This window comes from Macaca thibetana, chromosome 3, assembly GCF_024542745.1.
Source record: "Macaca thibetana thibetana isolate TM-01 chromosome 3, ASM2454274v1, whole genome shotgun sequence".
Taxonomy (NCBI): Eukaryota; Metazoa; Chordata; class Mammalia; order Primates; family Cercopithecidae; genus Macaca; species Macaca thibetana.
In genome coordinates, this window is record NC_065580.1 from 149,408,916 (window position 1) to 149,433,130 (window position 24,215).

General features: G+C 47.9%; 1 protein-coding gene across 2 annotated transcripts in view; it reads left to right on the forward strand.

Annotated features, from left to right (window-relative positions):
* SDK1 (sidekick cell adhesion molecule 1) overlaps nucleotides 1-24,215 on the forward strand; it is a 978,941-nt gene that overhangs the window by 638,587 nt on the left and 316,139 nt on the right. For both annotated transcript variants that reach the window (XM_050785652.1, XM_050785653.1), the window contains 2 exons: nucleotides 17,911-18,022; nucleotides 18,716-18,906. In XM_050785652.1, coding sequence (XP_050641609.1) covers nucleotides 17,911-18,022; nucleotides 18,716-18,906 — 303 coding nt within the window. The remainder of the gene's footprint in view (nucleotides 1-17,910; nucleotides 18,023-18,715; nucleotides 18,907-24,215) is intronic.

Consider the following 24,215-nt stretch of genomic DNA (forward strand, 5'->3'; position numbering starts at 1 on the left):
ACAGCACAGCCAGGCCCACCTGGAGATGAGGGTAGCACAGGTCCTTTCTCCATCCTCTGGAGGTAAATGCTCCTGGATCCTAATTTTTTTTTTTTTTTTTTTTTTTTTTGAGACAGGCTGGAGTGCAGTGGCATGATCATAGCTCACTACAGCCTTGACCTCCTGGGCTCAAGTGATCCTCCTGTCTCAGCCTCCGGAGTAGCTGGGACTACAGGCTGGCACCACCACTCCCAGCTAATTTTAAAAAATGTTGGTAGATACAGAGTTTTACCATATTGCCATGGCTGGTCTCAAACTTCTGGGTTCAAGTAATCTTCCCGCCTCGGCCTCCCAGAATGCTGGGATTACAGGTGTGAACTGCCACACCCAGCTGACCCTGGTGTTCGGACACAGGATGCTGTTCCATTCCTGTAGCTGTTTTGGAATGAATGCCATCAAAGGACTTGATTAGCTTTGGTTGTTTAACTGCTCCTCATCATTTTGGAACACGGAGTAGTCAGTCACTTGATGTGGGTTAGGATAGAAACCCTGCAAGATTTTCTTCCTCAGAGTTCGTGCTCCTCAAAAATGAGATAAATAAGACACCAATTATCTAAAAGCACAGCAGAGGAAGTGTTCGTTGTTATATTTGTAGAAACCTTTGTGTTTGAGGTGGGAATACATGAGAAAAGGAAGTGCCCCATGACTGATAAAAATATTTCTTCTGTCCCGGGTACTACTGCCTTTCAGCATTTGGTTGTGAATTTCTAACTGGAGAAGGTCTGGTTTTACTTAAGATATGAAAAAATAAAAGGGGGGTGACCTGTTGGTCCATGGGATGCCCTTTCTGGTTAGAAACAGAAGCCCCAAGAAACCTGTCTCTCGGAAGGTTGGCCCTTGGCTCTGTGTTTTTCACATGGCTAGGGGAAGGTGTGGAAGAGAAAGCTTTCTGTTTGGTGTTGTTCCCATTAAGAAAGTCTTCAAAATGTAACAGCCCTGGGGAGCATTCACCAGCCTCACAGCACCCAGGCAGGCCTCTTTATAACTAGATGGTGAATTTACCTTCCGTCTCAATAGCTGTAATTTCTAGTCTGTGAGTTGAACAGTGGTATCTGTAGCAAGAGAAAATAACTTCAATTCAGTCTGGTTTTCTAAAGATCTTTCTTGTATTTTAAGGAGGGGGCATAATTGTGAATTTGAAGATACATTTTCTGAACAGACTGTGACCCCTTCCCTCTTATTTATCTCCTTTTTTCTTTCTCTCCTGTGTTCAAAGCATTTGTTAAGACAATTTTCTGCTTTCTCCAAGGACTCGGGATTGAATGTCTTTGTTCTTGGTTTATCTATTAAGGACACTTTTCTAGTTACAGATACTGTTTGTGAATCACAGGCTATGCAAAGAACATGTGATTATCTGTGGACTGGAGCCCAGCAAATGGTCACAAACATCCCAGGAGCAGAGGAGCTCTGCTGCTTTTCCAAAAAGGTGCACACAAAATTCTTGACATGAGGAAGCTGTAGGAACAGGCGTTGATGTCTATTTAGAAAATGTAAAGTTAGACTCATGCAATCTTAGCAAACATCTATTAGGCACTTACTGTTTGCCAGATGCTCTGAAGCATACAGGGGTCCACAAGTATCACGTGCCTTCCAGGAGTTTGCAAGGAGTGGGGCTGGTAAGCGCATGTCCAAATGCACAAGGGCGGAAACAGATGGGCTACCGTCCTGCTTTCCCAGAAACAGAGCCTGTTAGCCCAACAAAGATGTGTGTGCACTAGTGCATTGAGTGCTGACCCCAGGAAGTGTGGGCAGAGGAGTGAGGAAAGGAGACAGCAGGGAAAGGCGCTGGTGAGCATTGATCTGTGAGCTTTCACCAGTGTGGTGAGCAGCGAGGCTCAGCCCAGAGGCAACCCCAGGGAGACTGTGCGAAGCCACTTCGGTGTTGCTTACCCAAGGGGGGAGGAAGCCTAGGTATTTATGCCTCCCCTCCCCTCCTGTATTGGCAAGAACAACTTTGAGAACATTCTTTTCTGTCTCTCTGCCTCACCTTTGTAAGCCAGCCATATCTCTGGCCACATAATGGCCTTTGGTAGGAACTGATGGGTGCTTGCAGAAAGCCCTGGGCCTGTAGGTGAATGGTGAGTGCCAGGGACGATGGGCAGGGCACAGGCAGCACCTGCTACAAAGCCATATTAACAGAGTATAGCAGGTGCACCCCACACCTTACACCATGTACAAAAATTAATGCAAAATGGGTCAAAAACCTAAATGCAAGACCTAGAACTATAAAACTCCTAGAAGAAAACTTTATGACATTAGATTTAGCAATGATATTTGAAACACTAAAAGCCCAGGCAACAAAAGAAAAAAATCAAAATTAAATGCCCTTCTGTATCAAAGGACACTGTCAACACAGTGAAAAGGCAACCTGTGGAATGGGAGGAAATATTTGCAGATCACATATATAATAAGGGATTAAAATCCAGACTATACAAAGAATTCCTACAACTTAACAACAATTAAAAAAAAAAAAGCTGATTTTAAAAAGGGCAAAGAACTGGAATAGACATTTCTCCAAAGAAGAGATACAAATGACTAGTAAACACATGGAAAAATACTCAACATCACTTATCACGAGAGAAATGCGAATAAAACCACAATGAAAGACCACCCCACTCCCATTAGGATGGCTATACTTAAAAACAGAAAACAAAACAAAAACAGAAAGTAACAAGTGTTGGCAAGGATGTGGAGAAACTGGAACGCTTATGCACTGCTAGGAGGAATGTATAACGAAGCAGCCTTTTGAAAACAGCTTGGTGGTTCCCCCAAAAATTAAACGTCAGGTTGCCGTATGGTCTAGCAATTCCACTTCTGGATATACACCCAAAAGAGCTGAAAGCAGAGAGCTGAACGGATGTTTGTACACCTGTTTATAGCAGCACTATTCATGCTAATTAAAAGGTGGGAGCAACCCAGGTGTTCATGGACACATCAGTGGATAAACTCAGTGGAGTCCATCCACACAGTGGAATACTATTTATCCTTGAAAAGGAAGGACATTCTGACACATGCTTGATGAACCTGGGGGACATTATGGTAAGTGAATTAAGGCAGTCAGCAAAAGATAAATACTGTGTGATTCCACTTACATGAGGTATCTAGAATCAAGTTCATAGAGACAGAAAGTAGGATGGTGGGTGCCAGGGGCTGGGGAGGAGCAAGTGGGGAGTGAGTGTTTAATGGGGTGCAGAGTTTCAGTTTGGGAAAATAAAAACGTTTTGGGCCAGGCACGGTGGCTCATACCTGTAATCCCAGCACTTTGGGAGGCCGAGGCGGGTGGATCACGAGGTCAGGAGATCGAGACTATCCTGGCTAACACAGTGAAACCCCGTCTCTACTAAAAATACAACAACAACAAAAAAATTAGCCAGGTGTGGTGGCAGACACCTATAGTCCCAGCTACTTGAGAGGCTGAGGCAGGAGAAACGTGTGAACCCAGGAGGTGGAGGTTGCAATGAGCCGAGATCGCGCCACTGCACTTCAGCCTGGGTGACAGAGCAAGACTCCGTCTCAAAAAAGAAAAAAAAAAAAATTTGGAGATGCATAGTGGTGCTGGCTGCATCACGGCTTGAGTGTGCTTAATGCCAATGAACTGTTCACTTAGAAATGGTTAAGGAGGTATTTTATGTTTTGTGTATTTAACCGCAATGGGGGGGATAAAAGTGTACCAAAAGTAGAAAGAGGAAAGGCCACTTTAATCAAGTGTACTGAGAAGCCTGCCTGGAGGAGGCACTGTGTCCTCTGGGCCCTGCTGGATGGGTGGGATTTCAGGAGGTAGCTGTAGGGCCAGGGACGAGGTAGGAATGGAAAGAGCTGTTACAGGTGGGGACACTCAGGTCTGAGGAGGGCAGAGGGGATGTTTCAGAGAATGCTACATGGTCAGGTGCAGCCAAAGCTCAGGAAATGTTGGAACTCGGAGAGGCTGTGAAAGAGAAGCCCTGGCTGCCTGGCCGTGATCATTGTGTGCCTGGTCTTGACTGGCATGTCAAGGAAGCTGTCCGTGCAGTGGCGTGTGCCTCAAGAGCAGGGCAGTTCTCAACAACACTGAACCGAGATCTGGAGGTGAAACCTCTCAGCTCTATGACATTTGGTCATGCGGAGGTCTACCCAAGAAGGACAGCTTTGTCCCAAGGACCTCACGCTGTTCACTCAACAGATATTTATGAGGCCCCTGTGACATGTCAGGCACCATTCTAGGCCCTAGGAATATGGGCAGAACAGGACAGATGAAAATGCCTGTGCTCGTGGTCATGCGTTCCAGTGGGGAGAGACAGACACGAACAAAACCAGCACAACAAGTCATCCTGCAAATGGAGCTGAGAACCATGGGGAAGACCAAAGGCCACGCGGCAGAACCATGCAGCCTGCAGAGGCAGGATCATTGGGGCAGTGAGCTTGTGTCTTCACTGCTCTTCTTAAACACTGGGCTTAACAGCACGCTTTTGTGGACATTCAAAACAAAATTGCAGGTCCGTTTGGATCCCTCCATTCCAAGGTATTAAACACAATGGTGTTCACTGGACAGATCTAAGACTCTTAGCCACTTGGCCTAGCAGCCTCTCAATGTTTTATGTCTCTCATTTCAACTTTGAAAAGAGCTTTGTGCCAGGGAGCTCCTGCAGTTTGGGTCGAGGAGGACCAAGTCTTCAAAGGCCCCTGCCCGCGCGTCCTGCAGGTTCCCATTGTCCATGTGAATAGCCTCAGATGGGCATCAGTTGCCCTGATGGGCTTGGGCTCCATGCCCGGGCTTGCATGCTTGGCAAAATTACTCAAGAGCATTTTTTTTTTCTTTGAGAGGGAATCTCACTCTGTCACCCAGACTGGAGTGCAGTGGCGCGATCTCAGCTCACTGCAACCTCCACCTCCCAGGTTCAAGTGATTGTCCTGCCTCAGCCTCCCGAGTAGCTGGGATTACAGGCACCTACCACCACACCCAGCTAATTTTGCATATTTAGTAGAAATGGGATTTCACCGTGTTGCCCAGACTGATGTTGAACTCCTGACCTCAGGCACTCCACCTGCCTTGACCTCCCAAAGTGCTGGGATTACAGGCATAAGCTACTACATCCAGCCTCCAGGCCATTTCTTATCACAGCTAAAAGTGATCTGTTACGTGCCTGGTTACATTCTCAGCAACTTCAGAATTCCATTCAGAAGTGGACCTAATCTTGAGACAAATACCCTCTTACCCGTAACTTGGTCCACTGAAAAGACTTATGATCCTAGTCTTTCTATTGGGGATGGTACTTCTACTCAGTGGGAGATTATGCATTTATGTGTTTGGATAAAAAGCAGATCCTCGGCTGGGCACAGTGGTTCATGCCTGTAATCCCAGCACTTTCGGAGGCCGAGGCAGGTGAATCACGAGGTCAGGAGATCATGACTAACCTGGCTAACATGGTGAAACCCCGTCTCTACTAAAAATACAAAACCAAAATTAGCCGGAAATGGTGGCGGGCGCTTGTAGTCCCAGCTACTTGGGAGGCTGAGGCAGGAGAATGGCGTGAACCTGGGAGGCAGAGCTTGCAGTGAGCCAAGATCGTGCCACTGCACTCCAACCTGGGCGACAGAACAAGACTCCGTCTCAAAAAAAAAAAAAAAAAAAAAAAAAAAGCAGATCCTCAGCTGTTGTCTCTTGAGTCAGATATTTGGATCACTCTAGTGTCCAATCATGCAACTCCTAAACCCATGCACCTATTTTATGGTTTATCAATTTGTGCTCATCCTGAAATAAATAAAACAAATGTATGAGCCAACTGCAGCACTGTCTTTTATCACCTTCATTTTTCTCTGCCCAGTAAAAAGCCGAAGAGGATACATTCTTTGTTACCTTCCATTCATTTCCAAATGTGTAGGTTTTCAAATATGTTATAAATGAGAAGAAAAGAAACTGCCGGATTGTTTGTCAAACTGTCATATTATTTTATTTATCATCTCTCGTCAGTAGAAAAGTCCAGAAGCAGTGTATTGAGATAAAAATGAAGATGCGTGAAAGAGAGAATTGGAAATGGGATGTACGGCCGTATAATGGGATGTACGGCCGTATTTCCTCCCTTTCCCTCCTCCTGCTGGGCAGGAAATGAGAAGAATCTAGTCAGCGGGGAACACCTGTCTCCAGGGAATTTTTGGGGATTAGATCTTTTGGGGTTGGGTTTGTGCGGGTGCCTGCCCAGTCCCCACATGTCTGATTCCTCTCACTGCACGATCCTAATGCCTTTCGCATTCGTGATTGCCTTCTGGATGATGAACTATAAAGGAGGCAGCTCTTAAAAGGATAGAAAATGTCCTCCACGCACAACAAAATATACACTCAGAAATGTGTAAACCAGCCTCCACCATCCAGGGGCTGGGTGAGTATAGATTAAGAAAGTGAATGTGGGAAAGTGAGTGAGGAATTTTCTATCTCGTGAACATGTTTTTTTCTTGTTAGAAAAGAAATCACAGTGAATTTCAGTTTTCACAATAAAGTGCATCTCAAAATCGCCCAGGTTCTACCACAAGAGATTTGCCTCTTGGTGGGCTGGGGAATGACCTCGATCTGCCTGCTGCCTGCACGTCTTTCATTTTGGACATTTTAAGAAAAAAAAATAATGTTTCTGGGTTCTTGGAGATATATATGCATATATATGTATATGTATATCTATACATATACATATACATATGTATAGATATACATATACATATATACGTATATATCTCCAAGAGTCTCTTTAAAAATATGTGTCCCGGAGCAGAGTCACAGCCTGAGCTATCCAGATGCCTACTCTCCTTGGTGGCAAGAGATCCAACACACCTGTTGCTCTGAGATGCTTTTTGCAGACAGGAAAGTGCTTGATTCCTTTTCCAGGCCATTTTAACAATGCAGAGAAAGGTGACAGTCTTCACATAGTTCCAAAGGCAATTGAGAAGCAGAAAATCCACCTGATTTTAAGTGAAGGGTCATGGAGCTGTCTTTACCCAGCCCATGGAAGACCACCAGTGCACCTTGTGATGCATGGGGAACGTTCCAAGCCATCAAAGACTCACCAGTTCCTGTGCTTCTCATTGTCAGAAAGCAGGTGGAGGATGGCCGGAGCCACCCTGGCTGCAGAAACTGACCTACAGAACCGAACAGAATAGTGCTTCAGGTTGGATGTTCTAAACGTGCTTTGCGGGACGGTGAAACCCTCCTTGGTGGGGGTCAGGACTTCCGCTTCTGTAGAGCTCTGCGTTCCTTAGCCACCGTCCTGCAAGGCAAACTCAAAGACTCATCTTAAAACTCGAGCAGAAGTAGGCTTGGTTTTATACATGGAAACGCCTGTTCATTTCGGAAAAAAACAGTCTCCTTCCTTCTCGTTTTATGGCATCGTCTTCCTTCATTGCTCTGGCCATCGTTCTCACTGTCCTCAATGGACTCCCTGGGCCTGCTCTCTAAAGGTCAGTGCTGACCGGGTGTGGTGGCTCACGCCTGTAATCCCAGCACTTTAGGAGGCTGAGGCACTTCGGGAGACCAGCCTGGGCAACATGGTGAAACCCCATCTCTACTAAAAATACAAAAATTAGCCAGGTGTGGTGGCAGGCACCTGTCTCGGGAGGCTGAGGCAGGAGAATCGCTTGAATCTGGGAGGCAGAGGTTGTAGCAAGCAGAGATCATGCCACTGTACTCCAACCTGGGTGACAGTGAGACTCTGTCTCAAAAATATAATAATAATAATAATAAATAGTTAAAAAAATAAAGGTCAGTGCTCCCTGGCTTCTCTGCAGGCCGTCTCCTGTGCTTGCTCCTCACGCGCTCATGGAGTGGCCCCTTAGCCTCCTACTTTCAATCACCGCCCATGTACCCCCTGAACCTGCACACCTGGGTATCCCACAGATACTTCTTAGGAAACTTGGGCAGCTTCTGCAGAATACCTTCCCTTCTCCTCCCTCCTGACACGCCAGCACTGCCACTCCCAGCCGCCATCCGTCTCCTGAACTTTCCCTCTTATAAGTTGCCCGACCACCCACCAAGCAGCTCAACCGAGAAACCTGGTGAGAAGCAAGGGGTCTTAGATGCCTCTGTGCCTTTCACCCCTCCCTTTGCCCCCTTCTGTTTGTCATACGCACCCCCGTCTTTCTTCATCCTCTTAGCAACACCCTGGACCCACTGGACTTAGCACCCTGTTCCCAAACCCTGTGGTAGGCTTTGGCTGTGGCTCCCTGACAGTGCTCCCACCCGCTCTAGACAGTGTGCAAGACTGGCTGTGGCTTTCCTCCTTGACGCCCTTGCCTGCCTCTCCATTCTCTGATGAGTCAAGTCCGCACTCCTGAGTGTGGCACTCCTGCCTCCTCCGTGGCCAGCTGTGGCCACGCCCATGCCCCCGCTGCCCCTCAGCCACCAAGAACTGCTTCCTTTTTCCCAAACGGGCCAAACGGGTTCCCTCCTTTCTCCTATTCCTGAAATGCCTTTCCTTCTGTTGTCTGAGTGGGGATACCTTTCCATCTTCCCCGCTCAAACCTTTCCCAATTTCCCCTGGAAGAACTGACCTCAACGCCACACCCACGCTCCACGCCCTTCCATCTCCCTTCTCTCTGGCTCTCGCAGCCCCGCCCCAACGTCCTTGCTCTGTTCGTGTGGCTGTCATCCTCCACCAAACTCAAACCTCTTTGGTGAGGCGGACATTAGCCGGTTCGACTTTGTATCCCCAGCACCTGCCACCTTGCTCGTGAAATAAGAGGCAGTTGTTACCGTTGCAGCCATCCTGTAGCGATGTTGATCTGCTGGTGATAACCAGCCGTAGTGTATTTGGACAAGACTTTGTTCTTCTCTCGGCAAGTGCTTATAGTCAGGCTGTTGTCGTCTAGGCAGTTTGCTGCGTACAAAGATAAATAACACATGCGTCCCTCCTTATTTCACACGGACCAGCCCACCAGCAGGTAATGACTATACAGAGATGGGGCAGGGTCAGAAGAGCAGAGGTCCCCGAGGCAGCAGCTTGAGAGGGATCCCTTCATCTTCTCTCCAGATAACCAGTTGGCACAATTTTAAAGCATTTTTCTAACTGTTATCTCATCTGGACAACACGATCAAAAAATACTTGATACGATGTTGAAAAAAGATTTAAAAGAAGCCAAAGAACGCATTGTTCAACACTGAGCTTTTCAAATAGGGTCTTTTTCCATGCGCATGTGTGTTTGAAAAAATGTTTTCTCTCGTTTCTATAAGTTTTAGACCAATTATTTTTGGAGCAGGAAGATACTGGGTTTTCAGATGGCCCCGTTGACCCCCCTTACCTGCTGGTTTTTTGACGGAATCCTGTTTCTACAAAAACAAAACCCCTATAGACACACTAAAAAGGAAAACCCTGGAGATTGTTTTTAATCTTAGAATTTGTGGCACTTGTACTACGGTTTTTCTCACAACAAAGGCGCTTCTCGTTGGAAACGTCTATTTATATGGTTCCTGCTGCCCATGTCCACTTGGAAGTTATGCATGAGTCTCATGACTCAGGGAAAATGTGACTCAGCATCTTTTGGTTGAGGGCAGCTTTGACCTCACTGTTTTCTGGTGTGGCACAGGGAGCAGCCTGGCCATGTGTCGGGAGCGGCCCATGGCCTGTCCCTGTTCCAGCTGGCTGCTGCGAAAGTTTCAAGAGGCGTATTCGTCAGGAGCACTCGGCTGTAAATCCAGATGCGGAAAACAGTGGTTTTAATAGAGTAAACCAAAACGTAGGATTTGCTCTCTCCGACGTTTTGGAAAATCCCACTGCTTTACGGGGTCGACTTTTCCTGGAAACAGAAGGCTGTGTTTTTTAATGAGGTGCTGAGATCTTTGTAACAAAAGTGTGGGGGAGCAACTGTGCTCAGAGCCCCAAGGGCAGCATATGCCCTCTGAGCTGTGGCCAGACTTCCTGCCTTCCCACCAGGCTCAAGGTGCCGTTGCCGCCTCCTCCTCCCCCTCCCCCTCCCCCTCCCCCCTCCTTCTCCTCCTCTCCCTTTCCTCTCCTCCTCCCCAGCCTCCCCCCTCCCCCTCCTTCCCCCCTCCCCCTCCATCCCCCTCCCCCTCCTCCTCTTCCTCCCCCTTCTCCTTCTTCCCCCATCCCCCTCCCCCTCCTCCTCCCCTTCTCCCCTCCTCCTCCTCCCCCTTCTCGTCCTCCCCCTTCTCCTCCCCTCCTCCCTTTCCCCTCTTCCCTCTTCCTTCCCCTTCCCTCCCTTCCCTTCCCCCTCTTCCTTTCTTCCCCTTCCCTCTCTTCCCTTCCCCCCTCCCTTTCCTTCCCCCTCTTCCTTCCTACCATTCCCTCCTCTCCCTCCCCCTCCTCCCCTCCCCTCCCCTCCCCTCCCCTTTCCTCCCTTCCCTCCTCCTCCCCTGTTCTTACCTTCTCCCCTTCTTCCTCCTCCCCTGTTCTTACCTTCTCCCCTTCTTCCTCCTCCCCCCTTCTCCCCCATTGTGCATCGAGGGGGTCTTGCATTTTCTGTTCTGGCTGCCTGGAGAGCTGTGTGCCCAGCTGCCCACAGGGCTGCTCCCTTTCCTCTCCTCCTTCAGGGCAGGGTTCATTCCCCCACCCCACCCCTGCCTCCTGGTTGTGTTCCTAGCGCCGAGGCTCCGTGACCTGCTGTCTGTCTCTCATTCGCCTGCTCCCCAACCTGGAGCACGGTGTGGGCTGCCATAGAACGGGGTGTTCTCCATTCATCCAATTTTATCTGCAGTAATTCCACAGCTTAGCAGTTCGGGTTAACTTTGAACTTTATTTTTTTTTCTGTTTCAGAGACTTGATGTTCTTTAAATGTACTTTTTAATTAAATGTGACCTAGACAGCTTCTCTTTCCTCAGCCTCTTCTGTGAGTAAAGAGGTTCATGTGGGGGAAATTGACTAGGATTAGTCTTCGTTTCCCTCTGCTACATGTTCTTTATTCCTGTAACTACAAAGAGGCGTCATCTGAAGTGTTTGCCTTTCTGCCTGTGAAGCTACCTGGCGCCCGTTGGTTGCTGACTTCTGCAGAAATCCTCTTTTGATTCAGTGTCTTCACCTCCAGCCACCTAAGACCAGCCTGGGAAACGTTCAGTTGAGATCGCTGCTGTAAAGTCTCAATTAAGGAAATGCTTGAGGGAAGGAGTGTTCTAGTTCATTTAATTTTTGCTTAACAGAGTACAACCAGTGTTTTTGTTAGGAGGAGGCAGCATTACGTAAAAGAAAGATTATCAACTCTGGATGAAGACATTCCATGATTTAAAGCTTTTCTCTATCACATGAAACCATGTGACTTAGGGCCTTGATTTTCTCATCTGTAAAAGGGGGATAACAATCGTTATCTTACTGGGTTATCATTATATTAAATGGCCAACATGTGTAAATCATTTACCAAGCTGTTTCGTGGCTACATGGCAGCTTGGCAAAATAGAATTCCTTTCTCTACTTTTGTTTTCGTTCTTGGAACTGAGGCTTTATTCTTTGGTATGTGGCATTTTGTTAATGTAGGACGTTGAAGCGGAAAGTAATAATAGCGGTGGCCATTTTAGAATATCTATGATAAATTAATCATTGAGTATTTGATGAGTGTTTATTTTATCTCAGATATGCAAATAACAGAAATAAAGAAGTGGTTTCATTCTTTTAAAAGTACTTAGATATTCTTTGTATCTTCTAAAAACTCAACTTGGGAAACCTTTTGGTAGAAAGGCATCATGGCAGGCAAAAAATGGCAAAGTCCATCCGTTGACTTCCTCTTGCTTACAAAAGGAGCAAAAAACCCACTCAAAAGCAGTAAAAGAGGAAGAGACTTACGTCCATAATGACAAAAAGAAAGGAAGAGGAGCCAGTACCAAAGAAGGATGAGAACAAACACCCAGAAAGAGGATCTCAGAGGGCGGCATCACAACCACCTGGGGAGAGGGCCTCAGCCTGGGGACACTTGGGGCAGACTTGGTCATGGAGGGGCTGGTTATGACAGAGAGCTAGAAGCAGGGGGAACCATTGGTAGTTTGTATAAAGAACAGTCTATGTTATAATCCCAGCTACTCAGGAGGCTGAGGCAGGAGAATTGCTTGAGCTTGGGAGGCGGAGGTCAAAGTGAGCTGAGACTGTGCTACTGCACTCCAGCCTGGGTGACAAAGTGAGACTCTGTCTCAAAAACAAACAAAAACAGTCTACTTGTTACCCCTCAAACTGTAAGCAGAATACTTAAGCTAGAATAAAAAGGTAGATGAACAAACAGAAGTCTATATAGATAATGAATGGCCCCAGAGAAAAGGCGTCCACATTTTGGGATTTGGGGTCCCTTCAGAATAGTTGTGTTTCACTTTATTAACGTGAAGTCGTCAGTTGACATCTCCTGGTTCATTCATATGTGTGAAAGGACACAGGGATCATTTGAAGAAAGCTCTTCCTGTAAAAGATATATCAAATTAACAAAGAGGGAGAAAAAAGATCCCAGAAGAACACAAAATGGAACTTCAGAAAGTATTTATACCCTCCAAGACATTTAGAAATGTATTTCACCTACAAAACAAGAACAGGATGCAATGAAAAATGAACACAGGACAAAAAGTTAGTCTTGGGAGTTACAATATAGTTACTGAAATAAACATCCAAAAGACAAGTTAGAAGATAAAGGTGAGGTGCTCTTTCCAAAATTAAAAAAAGGAAAATATTGGAAAAAAGTAAGAAGCATGTTGAATCAATCCAGAGTCCTAAAATCCAACCAATAAGAGCCCTAGAAAGAAAAAAGCAGAGAAAACAGAGGGGAGAAAATTATGAAGGAACTAACGCTAATGAGTGTGCATGTCTAGAGTGAAAGGGCCTTTCAATTACCTATCACAATTTATAACCCCCCCACACACTTAGACGCATTTTATTTTATTTATTTTTTTTTTTGAGACAGGGTCTTGCTCTGTTGCCCAGGCTGGAGTGCAGTGGTACGATCATAGCTCACTGCAGCCTCAACCTCCTGGGCTCAAGCAGTCCTCCCACCTCAGCCTCTCAAGTAGATGGGACCACAGGCACAGACCACCAAACCTGGCTAATAAAAAAATTATTTTTGTAGACATGGGGTTTCACTGTGTTTCCCAGGCTGGTCTCAAACTCCTGAATTCAAGTGATCCTCCCACCTCAGCCTCCTGAGTGGCTGGGACTACATACATGTGCCACCAAACCTGCTAATTTTTTTTTTTCTTGGATAGAGACAGGATTTTGCCATATTGCCTAGGCTCATCTCAAACTAGCCACTCACCTTGGCCTCCCAAAGTGCTGGGATTACAGATGTAAGCCACTAAGCCTGGCCAAAAATCATTCTTTACTTCATTCAAGAACTTTGAAAAATTACCTTTTCTTAAGTTATTTAAGGATGTTCTAGTTAAGTGAGGACATATGCCAAGAAGAAGGAGACAGTGAGGTCCAGGGAACAGCGGGTGTTACCCAAGAATGCAGTGGAGGAGACTCTTAGAGTGACGAGTCCACACCGAACAGGAGAGGGAACGTCTGTGTTTAAAGGGAACTCGGTAGATTGCCTTCATGTGGATAAAAGAGAACAGTACAAAAGGCTGTAAACAGAGTGCAGCAGTTTTCGCCACTCTCACACCAGAGGCATGCTCTTCTCTATTTAGCCCTTTGTGCTAATATTTAACTCTGTGTCTTAACAATATGTGTCTATTGCTAATTCTGCATTTACCAATCGTAGACGTTACCTATTGACCTCCCGCTGTGACAGATGAGCTTTTTAACTCATGCGTCTTCACACATCCTTCTCAAAATATAGTCCAAACAGTATGTGTAGGCCTTTTGTTGTTTACCATTATAACTCTAAGGTATATACATGAGCATGCACACACACACACACACACACACACACACACACACTTCTTTATTTCTTGTGCTACTGGAATCAGTAGCTTTTCTCTCCCTATTGTGTAATGAGAAGCCACCCTTACCCTCAGTTCTCTTCTGCTCTTCCACCTCACTCCGTCTTCTGTAGTTTTATATCGCTGAGGTTAAAAACATTTACGTGGCCGGGTGTGGTGGCTCAAGCCTGTAATCCCAGCACTTTGGGAGGCCGAGACGGGCGGATCACGAGGTCAGGAGATCGAGACCATCCTGGCTAACACGGTGAAACCCCGGCTCTACTAAAAAAATACAAAAAACTAGCCGGGCGAGGTGGCGGGTGCCTGTAGTCCGAGCTACTCGGGAGGCTGAGGCAGGAGAATGGCATAAACCCGGGAGGTGGAGCTTGCAGTGATCCGGCCACTGCACTCCAGCCTGGGCCACAGAGCAAGACTCTGTCTCAAAAAAAACAAAAACAAAAACAAATAAAAAAACCCAAACATTTACGTTCTGTTTCCTCGGCAGAATTACATCTGGCATTTTAGACTATAGATTAATTCTAAAGTTGAAAAAAAATGCAGTGTTTATATTATATTTGCTATGTCAAGATTATCATCTACTGCACAGCTAGACAGTATAGAGAGATTATATTTCTTTCTTCTACAGATTTTTTTTTCCCCTGGGATTTCTAATTGCCTTTCCTTTTAAAAAGATGTATTTGCATATGTGTGTGTGTGTGTGTGTGTGTGTGTATTTTTGTAGACATGGGGTTTCACTATGTATATCTTTTAAAAATATATACATATATATCTATGTATCTCTATAGCTATCTTTATATCACTTAAAAATATATATCTATATGTCTTTTTAAAATATTTGCATATATTCATATATATATATAACACAGGTAAATAACAGAAGAAGTAAAAATCCTGTTTGAGATCATCATAAAGTGGTGTGAGCTAAAAGTTCATCTGTTGTAGCAGAAAGTCAATAGATAATGTCTCAGATTGGCTGAAAACAAGACATAGCAATAGATGCCTATAGTTTAAAGACATGGAACTCAAAACTAAGATAAAACACTAACAGATTTAGGGGAGACTGCCTTAGCGGGAGGGGGTATGGTTTTGTTTCATTTTAAGCCTCTCTGTACTGTTCTTTTTAATTTATGTGCACATACGAATTTGATTGAAATTTAAAACAATTTTTTGTAAAGGAAGAAAATATACCAGGATCATGTATTATAATGAGCACTCTCCTTGCTATTGGAATATCTGGATTCTGGTCACTTACGTAATATTCTACTGAAATGTTTTTGTGCAGTTTCAATAGAAAATGCATAACTTTGCCATCAGAAGACCTACATAACCTTGACCTTACTGTGGTAGTGATCTTGTGTGTGTATTACCATTGCTTTTTATTTATTTATTTGTTGTTATTATTATTATTATTTTGAGATGGAGTCTTGCTCTGTCGCCCAGGCTGGAGTGCAGTGGTACGATCTCAGCTCACTGCAACCTCCGCCTCCCGGGTTCCAGCAATTCTCCTGCCTCAGTCTCCCAAGTAGCTGGGACTACAGGCGTGGGCCACCATGCCCGACTAATTTGTTTTTTGTATTTTTAGTAGAGACAGGGTTTCACCGTGTTGGCCAAGATGGTCTTGATCTCCTGACCTCCTGATCCGCCTGCCTCAGCCTCCCAAAGTGCTGGGATGACAGGCGTGGGCCACCGTGCCCGGCCACCACTGCTTTTTTTAAGGCTCTAGGTGAATCAACACGAGGGACAGCTTCCTCTTCCTGTGGTGGGGCTGAACCCTGTGATGGAGGGGCGTGTGTGGTGCCTGTGGCGCTTGGCCCTGTGGGGCTGTGAACTCAGCCTTGGGGCTCATCTGTCCATAGCACAGCCCCATGGGGTCTGCCAGGAGCTGAGCCCCCACCAGTCTGGGGAGAAGGGAGTCAGTGGCCCAGGGACCGTCCTCCTCAGGCGTCATCCCCAGCCCTGAGCTCAGACTTCCTCATCTGCCACCATGCCTGAGGAGTGATTAATGCCAAATTAGCACCCTGCTCAGTGACCTTTCGGCATTAGCCACGGCCTCCCTTCACTTCTCATAACTATTTGCAAATATTAGCTTCTCCGGTCGTTTCTCATCAGCGACTTTCACAGGTGACAGGCAGGCCGTTAGTCTGATTGGCATTCCGTTCATGTCCTTTGCCCCATCGTGAGTGCATCTGGACTCCGCCATCTCCTCAGAAATCTGATAACCAGCCCAAGAATCTCGGCAATTTTACAAAGGGAAGGCACCAGCAGGAAGGTGTCCGGAGAAGCTTCGAGGGTCCGCTACAGGGTTGGAGAGTCTCGAGACAGGGAAGGCTGCCTCAGCCCCCCAGGGACCCAGGGCTGAGTGAGAGTCAGCCTCATATGCCATCAACATAGAGGTTTTAAAACATTAATTAGTTGACTCTGTCTGCATCAAGCTTCTGTGTTTCTTTGAGGATTCACATGCACCTTTAATACAAAAATCACACACTGCTTAGGCAGTGCAAGCCAGAGCACAGAACTCTGGGAAATCAGTGTTGATGAGAAGCCAGTCCTCTCTCTCCCGTTGTTCTCTCTCAGTGGCCCTCACCCCACCGCCAGCCCGGCAGGCTAGAACCTTTCAGTTGCCAGAATCTTCCTCCGCCGCTCACAATGGTGGCGACTCCCTTCAGCATGAAGCCCAGATGAAGCGTTTTGGATTTGCAGTCATTTCCCTTTATTTTTATTTCCAGCCTCTTACATCTCCACCCTTTATTGAAATCCCTGTTCTAGAAATGTTGGATTGGTCTTCATTTTCCCTAAATAAACAGTAGTAAAGTGTACTGCGGGTAGTTTAATTTTGATGTTAAATGTATTTTAGAGAAAAGCGGCCAAAAGTATGTCCTATTTTTTTCTCCCTTGTCACCAGAAGTATGAGCTAAATTATTTATAGTTTGATACTCAAAAAACATAGATTCAGGATATTTACTTTTCAGAAAGGAAAAAGGGATTAAAACTCCAGTAACGGGACTGAACACTTTGTTAATTGAATATATTGGCTCCAAGGAAGCACATTTGGACAGGACTAAGAATGCCCACTGCTTTCCAATGACACCCGTACCTAACATAGTGGCTGATACACGAAATATTTGTGGAATTGAACAGATTTGGAAATAGCAGGTAGACTAGGTAACTCAGTAAGCAAAGTCTTAAATCAATAAAAGAAAAATAAAGCCAGCAAGCATTTTGGAAAATGCCAAACAGTTTAAATAAAGCCCCTTAGCCACACGACACACAAAGCAGTAGCGTAAGGCCCAGTAACCATGCCCTATAGGACAGGCTGTGGATTGTGCCTGAGGACACTGGCTGTGCTTGGACCCCAGCTCATGTGGTCTGAGAAAGGCCAGGGACGGTGACCCCGCCCCAGAGCTTCTCATGGGGGTTCACGTAGGGCCGTGAGATTTGTGTTTCCTATTAACATGGCTCTGACCATGGTCTTCATTTGTCATGCTCCGATCATCCCATCTTCTAGCTGTCATTTCACTTTCTGTGGTTTCCATTACCCTCAGTCAACCATGGTCCGAAAACAGGAGAGTACAGCACAGTAAGATATTTTGAGAGAGAGGGAGGGACCACATTCGTGTAACTTTCATTACCTTATGTTGTCATTGTTCTGTTCATTATTAGTTGTAGTCAGTCCTTAGTGTGCCTCATTTACACATTTATGACAGGTATGTATGCAGAGGGAGGAACTTGGAACAGACGCCCTTCCACGCACGGTGGGGTTATGTTCCCATAAATCCATCGGAAGTTGAAAATATCGGAAGTCATAAATGGGCTTTTGTAGCTCCGTTGTTAAGTCGAGGACTGGACTGAATGTGTGTGGCCTTTGTGCCATCATAAAGTTGAAAAATCCTGTGTGGAGCCATCATGCATCAGGGACATTTTGTGTCTGTAGGGATTGGTTCTTTCTTTGGTTTGAGGTATCCGCAGGGGTGTTGGAATGTATCCCCCTCAGATAAGGGTTGGGGGGAGCTCCTGTACTTAGAGTTTCATGGACATTTCTCTTTTCTCTGCCACAGGAGATATTGGCACACCTGAAACCACAGCCCCCACCATTGTGGTTCCCCCGGGCAACAGAAGTGTGGTGGCTGGATCCAGTGAGACCACCTTGGAATGTATAGCCAGTGCCAGGTACGAGGCGCGTCTCCTGTGAAACTCCCAGTAAATATTACATGACCTGTAACAAGCCGACGACAGAAGGAGACACTGGAGCATGAGGTTCAACATTCTAGCAACAGTGGTCTTGTTTGGCCAGATGGGCCAGGAATACGAGGTATGGGTAGATAAGGAAATGGACACATTGACATCTTCCAGAGTCCCCCACGGCAACAGGGCGGTGCTTTCAGTGTAGCTCTGGGTGGTAGTGGGGGGCTCCTCTGAGACACTCTCTAGGGAAGAGGGAGGAGTTGAGGCAGAGGAAAAAGTTCATTGCTCTTCTCTGTAGTCAGCCAAGGTGTTCTCTGCCTCCTTAGCAATCGCTCCAGAATCAAGCTCGGATGATCCCGCCTTCCATGTCGTTGTGTCCCCTCGTAGTATTTATTTTAAACGTTCATTTCCTGAGCAAAAGGGATCATTAGCACTTATGGTCCATTGCTGCGGCAATTAGCTATCCTTGCTCAATAGCCCTTGAGCAGAATGCATCGTCGATGCGTGCTGGGAGGGAGTAGAGTTGTATCTGGATTGATTTTTCAGTGTCCATTGTTCAACCCGCCATGTACCCTGGTAGAATTAGCTTCATCAAGCCTGTGCCGCGTGCCTGAGATGATGACCATGGCCACCTCCATGAGTCACAGTCGTCGTCATGAATGCCTTTCGTTCCCACAGGCCTGTGGAGGACCTGAGTGTGACCTGGAAGAGGAATGGAGTGAGAATCACCAGTGGCCTCCACAGCTTTGGAAGACGTCTCACCATCAGCAACCCGACGTCCGCGGACACCGGGCTGTACGTCTGCGAGGCGGCGCTGCTGGGGAGCGCTTTTGAACCGGCCAGGGCGAAGGCCTTTCTTTTCATCACAGGTAAAGCCCGAGCCTCTAAGTGGTGTTGTCAGCATCTCACATAGCATCCGGCACTGACTCTTCTGCAGAAACAAAATAGCGTATTTCAGTGGCTTTATTTATCGGCCAGTGAAGGTGAGGTTGAGTTTATCTTCCAAATCCTTCCTAGTCTTTCCCAAGAATGTAAGTCCGTTAAATCCAAAGTGTTGATATTCTGAATCCTTCCAGGAAACGTCCTTCTGAATACTCTAGTCACGAAGCTTGGAAAGAGAGCGGTGAAACCCCTGTCGTAGAGATCCCTCTCCTATTCTAGCTTTTAGGCCTCTTACTTGGCTATCATGATCGGTGTTCAGAAATTATTCTATTATTGCTGTCTGGGCGTGGTGGCTCACACCTGTAATCCCAGCACTTTGGGAGGCCGAGGTGGGCGGATCACTTGAGGCCAGAAGTTTGAGACCAGCCTGACCAACATGGTGAAACCCCACCTCTACTGAAAATACAAACATTAGCCTGGCATGGTGGCGGGCACCTGTAATCCCAGCTCCTCGGGAAGCTGAGGCAGGAGAATCACTTGAACCCGGGAGGCGGAGGTTGCAGTGAGCCAAGATCGCACCACTGCACCCCAATCTGGGCCACAAGAGCAAAACCCCATCTCAAGAAAAAAAGGAAATTATTATTTTAGAAATTATAATATTAATTATTAATTTAGCTGTTATTTTTTGACCTAGGAGAAAAGGTAAAACTATTGGATGTTACCTTTTGTTAAACTTAAAAAAATAAATGAAAAGAGAACAGAGATGCTTCCTCAAACTGGGCAACATATTATTCCTGAACCAAGGAGAAAGAGGACATAAAATTAAGTACAATGGAGTTGCCCAGCTCTACATGCTGGAAAATATTAGTGTTTAGGGAGTGTGCCTTGTACAGTGGCTAAGAAAATACTAAACTTATTATCAGTTTATGATGAGGTTAAATTGTGAGGCAAGGTGCCTTTATTTCTCTCATTTTTCCAGCAACTGTCATGCGTTTATTCTTCGTAAGTGGCTGTGATGACTATGAGAGCGGCCTGTGTTCCGCAGTGGTAGCCGCTGTTGATAAGAGGTAGCCTTGGAGGCCGCCTCTAGGAAGGAGAATCTCTTCTTCATCTCTCCTCTTTGGGAATAAGGGGAATTGAGAACAGGAAAACTCAAAGAAGAAGAAAACTCTCAGAGAGCCCCTTCAATACAAAAATTTGCAGTCTGCCACTTTGCAAAATAAGAAAAAAAAAAAAAAGCTGGTATTGTCGCATGAAATTAGCAAGAAAAGGAATACTGCACAAAAGGTGGTTTGCCTCGATCACGTCCCATTTCTTTAATCATTCGGAAATGGCTCCGTGTCCTGACTATGACTCTTGTAAATACAACGCAGTGCAAACCCGTCGGTCCCTCTGAAAGAAGTGAAAGGCTGTTAAAAGCATCCGAGGAAGCCGGCTTTGAATCACCAGTCACTGTCGATTCCACATGAGGGGCCTGAGCTGGTATTGCTACCTTCCCCATCCATGCTGCCGCTAGAGATGTAAATAACACATCCCATTCTCTGCAAAGACTTTTTTTTTTTATCAAGGTTGATCTATAGTTATGTGAGCACAGCACATTATAGATTGAACCAAAATTAAAATTTGTGATGTGTAAATCTCTAGTAGACGGGACTATACTGTGTTCAAACATTTTAAGGGAATTTAAACAAGAGAAGAAATGTATCTCCCTGTAAATGTTTGTTGCGATCATCATTCCTTTTTAAAATATTTAAATCTATCTTAAGAACTTTGGTTTTGCATTTATATCTGATTGTTTTTGTGTTCTCTCGAGTTAGCACCTCTCCATGTTCTGACTTTTAAAGGTACATGAACACACATCACTAGTTTATGATGTTGATTTAAATCCCCTTTTTTTCGTTAAGAATTTGCTGTGACAGGTAGGATTTTTGTGATTGGCGCATACTGCAAAAACCCTGAAGAGAGTGTCTCTGTCAATTCCGAGAGATTTGGATGAGATTATAACCCTGCGCCCTGCGGCCGCAGCATTACTGGTTTCACAGGGCTGTCACCGTGGACCTGTAGGAGCCACCCATAGGAGCACACAGGCCAAAGACAGAGAAACAAATTGGCTCCTATTACTTGTATTTTATACCGATGACACAAGACAGGCTAGTTGTGCTGTTTGCCCCACCTGCCCATCTGTGTTGCTTAATTTCTGTGGCTTGAATGGGAGCACAGAGGTCGCCTTCCAGGTACCACCCCGCCATTGGCTGCGCAGTCCTGTGAAGCAGCCCCTCTGTGCCCTCCACCCTCCCCCCCCGCCTCCCCTCTGTGCCCTCCATCCTCCTCTCCTGCTTCCCCTCTACACCCTCCCCTCCAGCCTCGCCTCTACGCCCTCCACCCTCCCCTCCTGCTTCCCCTCTACACCCTCCACCCTCCCCTCCTACCTCCCCTCTATACCCTCCACCCTCCCCTCCTGCCTCCCCTCTACACCTTCCTCCCTCCCCTCCTGATTCTCCTCTATGCCCTCACCTCCCACCTCCCCTCTACGCCCTCCACCCTCCCCTCCAGCCTCCCCTCTACGCCCTCCACCCTCCCCTCCTGATTCCCCTCTACACCCTCCACCCTCCCCTCCCGCCTCCCCTCTATACCCTCCATCCTCCCCTCCCGCCTCCCCTCTACACCCTCCCCTCCTGCCTCCCCCTACACCCTCCCCTCTTGCCTCCCCTCTACGCCCTCCACCTTCCCCTCCTGCTTCCCCTTTACACCCTCTCCTCCCCTTCCACCTCCCCTCTACACCCTTCCCTCCTGCCTCGCCTCTGCACCCTCCACCCTCCCCTCCCGCCTCCCCTCTACACCCTCACATCCGCCTCCCCTCTGTGCCCTCCGGCCTCCCCTCCCGCTTACTCTCTACGCCCTCCCCTCCCGCTTCCCCTGTACGCCCTCCCCTCCTCCTGCCTCCCCTCTATGCCCTCCACCCTCCCCTCCCGCCTCCCCTCTACACCCTCACATCCGCCTCCCCTCTGTGCCCTCCAGCCTCCCCTCTGTGCCCTCCGGCCTCCCCTCCCGCTTACTCTCTACGCCCTCCCCTCCCGCTTCCCCTGTACGCCCTCCCCCCCTCCTGCCTCCCCTCTATGCCCTCCACCCTCCCCTCCCGCCTCCCCTCTACACCGTCCTGCCTCCCCTTTACACCCTCCCCTCCTGCTTCCCCTCTATGCCCTACCCTCCCCTCCAGCCTCCCCTCTATGCCCTCCACCTTCCCCTCCAGCCTCCCCTCTATGCCCTCCACCCTCCCCTCCAGCCTCCACTCTATGCCCTCCACCCTCCCCTCCACCCTCCCCTCTATGCCCTCCACCCTCCCCTCCAGCCTCCCCTCTATGCCCTCCACCCTCCCCTCCAGCCTCCCCTCTACACCGTCCTGCCTCCCCTTTACACCCTCCCCTCCCTCCTCCCCTCTATGCCCTCCGCCCTCCCCTCCTGCTTTCCCTCCATGCCCTCTCCTCCCCTCCAGCCTCCCCTCTACGCCCTCCACCCTCCCCTCCTGCTTCCCCAGAACACAGGGAGGCAGCAGCCCAGCAGGGCCTCCATCTTTCCCACTTCTGTGTGTGACTTCCAACGGCAGATACCCCCGTGTCCTTCCTGGCAACGTCCTTGGCCTGGAGCCAGCTTTGCCCCCTACAGCAGGCAGAAGTGCTGGGGACTGACACCCCCAGGAACAGCCTCACCCAGAGTCTGAGGGGAGCTGGTGGGTAGATACCTAGGCCCCTTAGCTACCCGCGTCGTCATGGGGTTGTGTTCTGTACTGGCTCCCACAGCGTCCCCAGGCATGAGGCTGCAGCCACCCGCCCTGGGAGCTGCTGGATAACAGGCTCTTTGCGGCCAACCCCACACTCTCCCAATGGGGTTTCCCTCACCACCCAAGAAACTGTCAGCATCAAACCTGTCTCAGGGCCTGCTTCTGGGGGAGGCCAACCCAAGCCTGGGTGATGTTCCTGCAGACCCCTGTGTCCCTGCTAATGCCTGTGCCTGGGAAGAATGTGCCTCCGGCCCCAGTGCCGTCTCACCTGGTTGGTGAGGGCTGCGCATCCATGATCCACCTGGTTGGCGAGGGCTGTGTGTCCGCGAACCCCCTGGTGGGCGAGGGCTGCATGTCCACGTATCTCCTCAAGCCTCCGCTCTGCTGTGCAGCCCTTGGAGGCTTCACCCCGGGGGAGACTACTGTGCTCTCAGCTGGGCCCTTGCAGCCTTGGGCACATGCTGGGGGCAGCGCTGCGTGATGTAAAACAGAGTGGGCTCTGGGAACACAGTGGGGGTAGCATAGCATGATGTAAAACAGTGCGGGCTCTGGAGACAGAACCAGGGTCCAGTTCTCACTGCACCATGCACTGGCTTGAATGAGTGTTGGCCTCAGTTTCCACGTCCATAAAATGGAGGAGATGGGCCGGGCGCGGTGGCTCAAGCCTGTAATCCCAGCACTTTGGGAGGCCGAGACGGGCGGATCACAAGGTCAGGAGATCAAGACCATCCTGGCTAACACGGTGAAACCCCGTCTCTACTAAAAAATACAAAAAAAAACTAGCTGGGCGAGGTGGCGGGCGCCTGTAGTCCCAGCTACTCGGGAGGCTGAGGCAGGAGAATGGCGGGAACCGGGAGGCGGAGCTTGCAGTGAGCCGAGATCCGGCCACAGCACTCCAGCCTGGGCGACAGAGCAAGACTCCGTCTCAAAAAAAAAAAAAAAAAAAAAAAAAAAAAAAATGGAGGAGATGGATGTAGATGATACCAGCTCATATTGTGAAGATTAAATGCAAGAATGTCTGTCACAGAAGCTCTGAAATGGTGGCATTAGTTGCTGTTGGCATAACTTTGTTATCCCATTTGTCCCATTGCACTAGCTATTTACCAGTAATCAGTTATGTGACACACATTTTTCATGTTTACTGTCTCTGGAATCAAGATGTACCTCACCACCTATGAAACCATTTTTTTTTCCCCTTGGGGATAAGTGAGACAAGGATGCCCCTTACCTCTGACTGCGGCACCTTGGTGCCTGTGAGATGCACCTTCCCTCCAACCCACACCTTCCACACTGTCTCCTCATCACACGCGAACCCGGCTGCTCCCACATGCACCCTGCTCCTGCTGAGCATGCCGGCTCGGAAACTCGGCGGGTGAGTTCTCACTGGGATGGACTCTTACCTGGTGGGGCATCTGCTGCCAGCCCCTTCAAGTTGTTCGTGGAGTTCAGTGCGTGTGGCTGGGGGGCTTGGCTCCTGACCAGGGGTCCCCTCAGGTTCCAGAGGCCCCTGAATCCCTG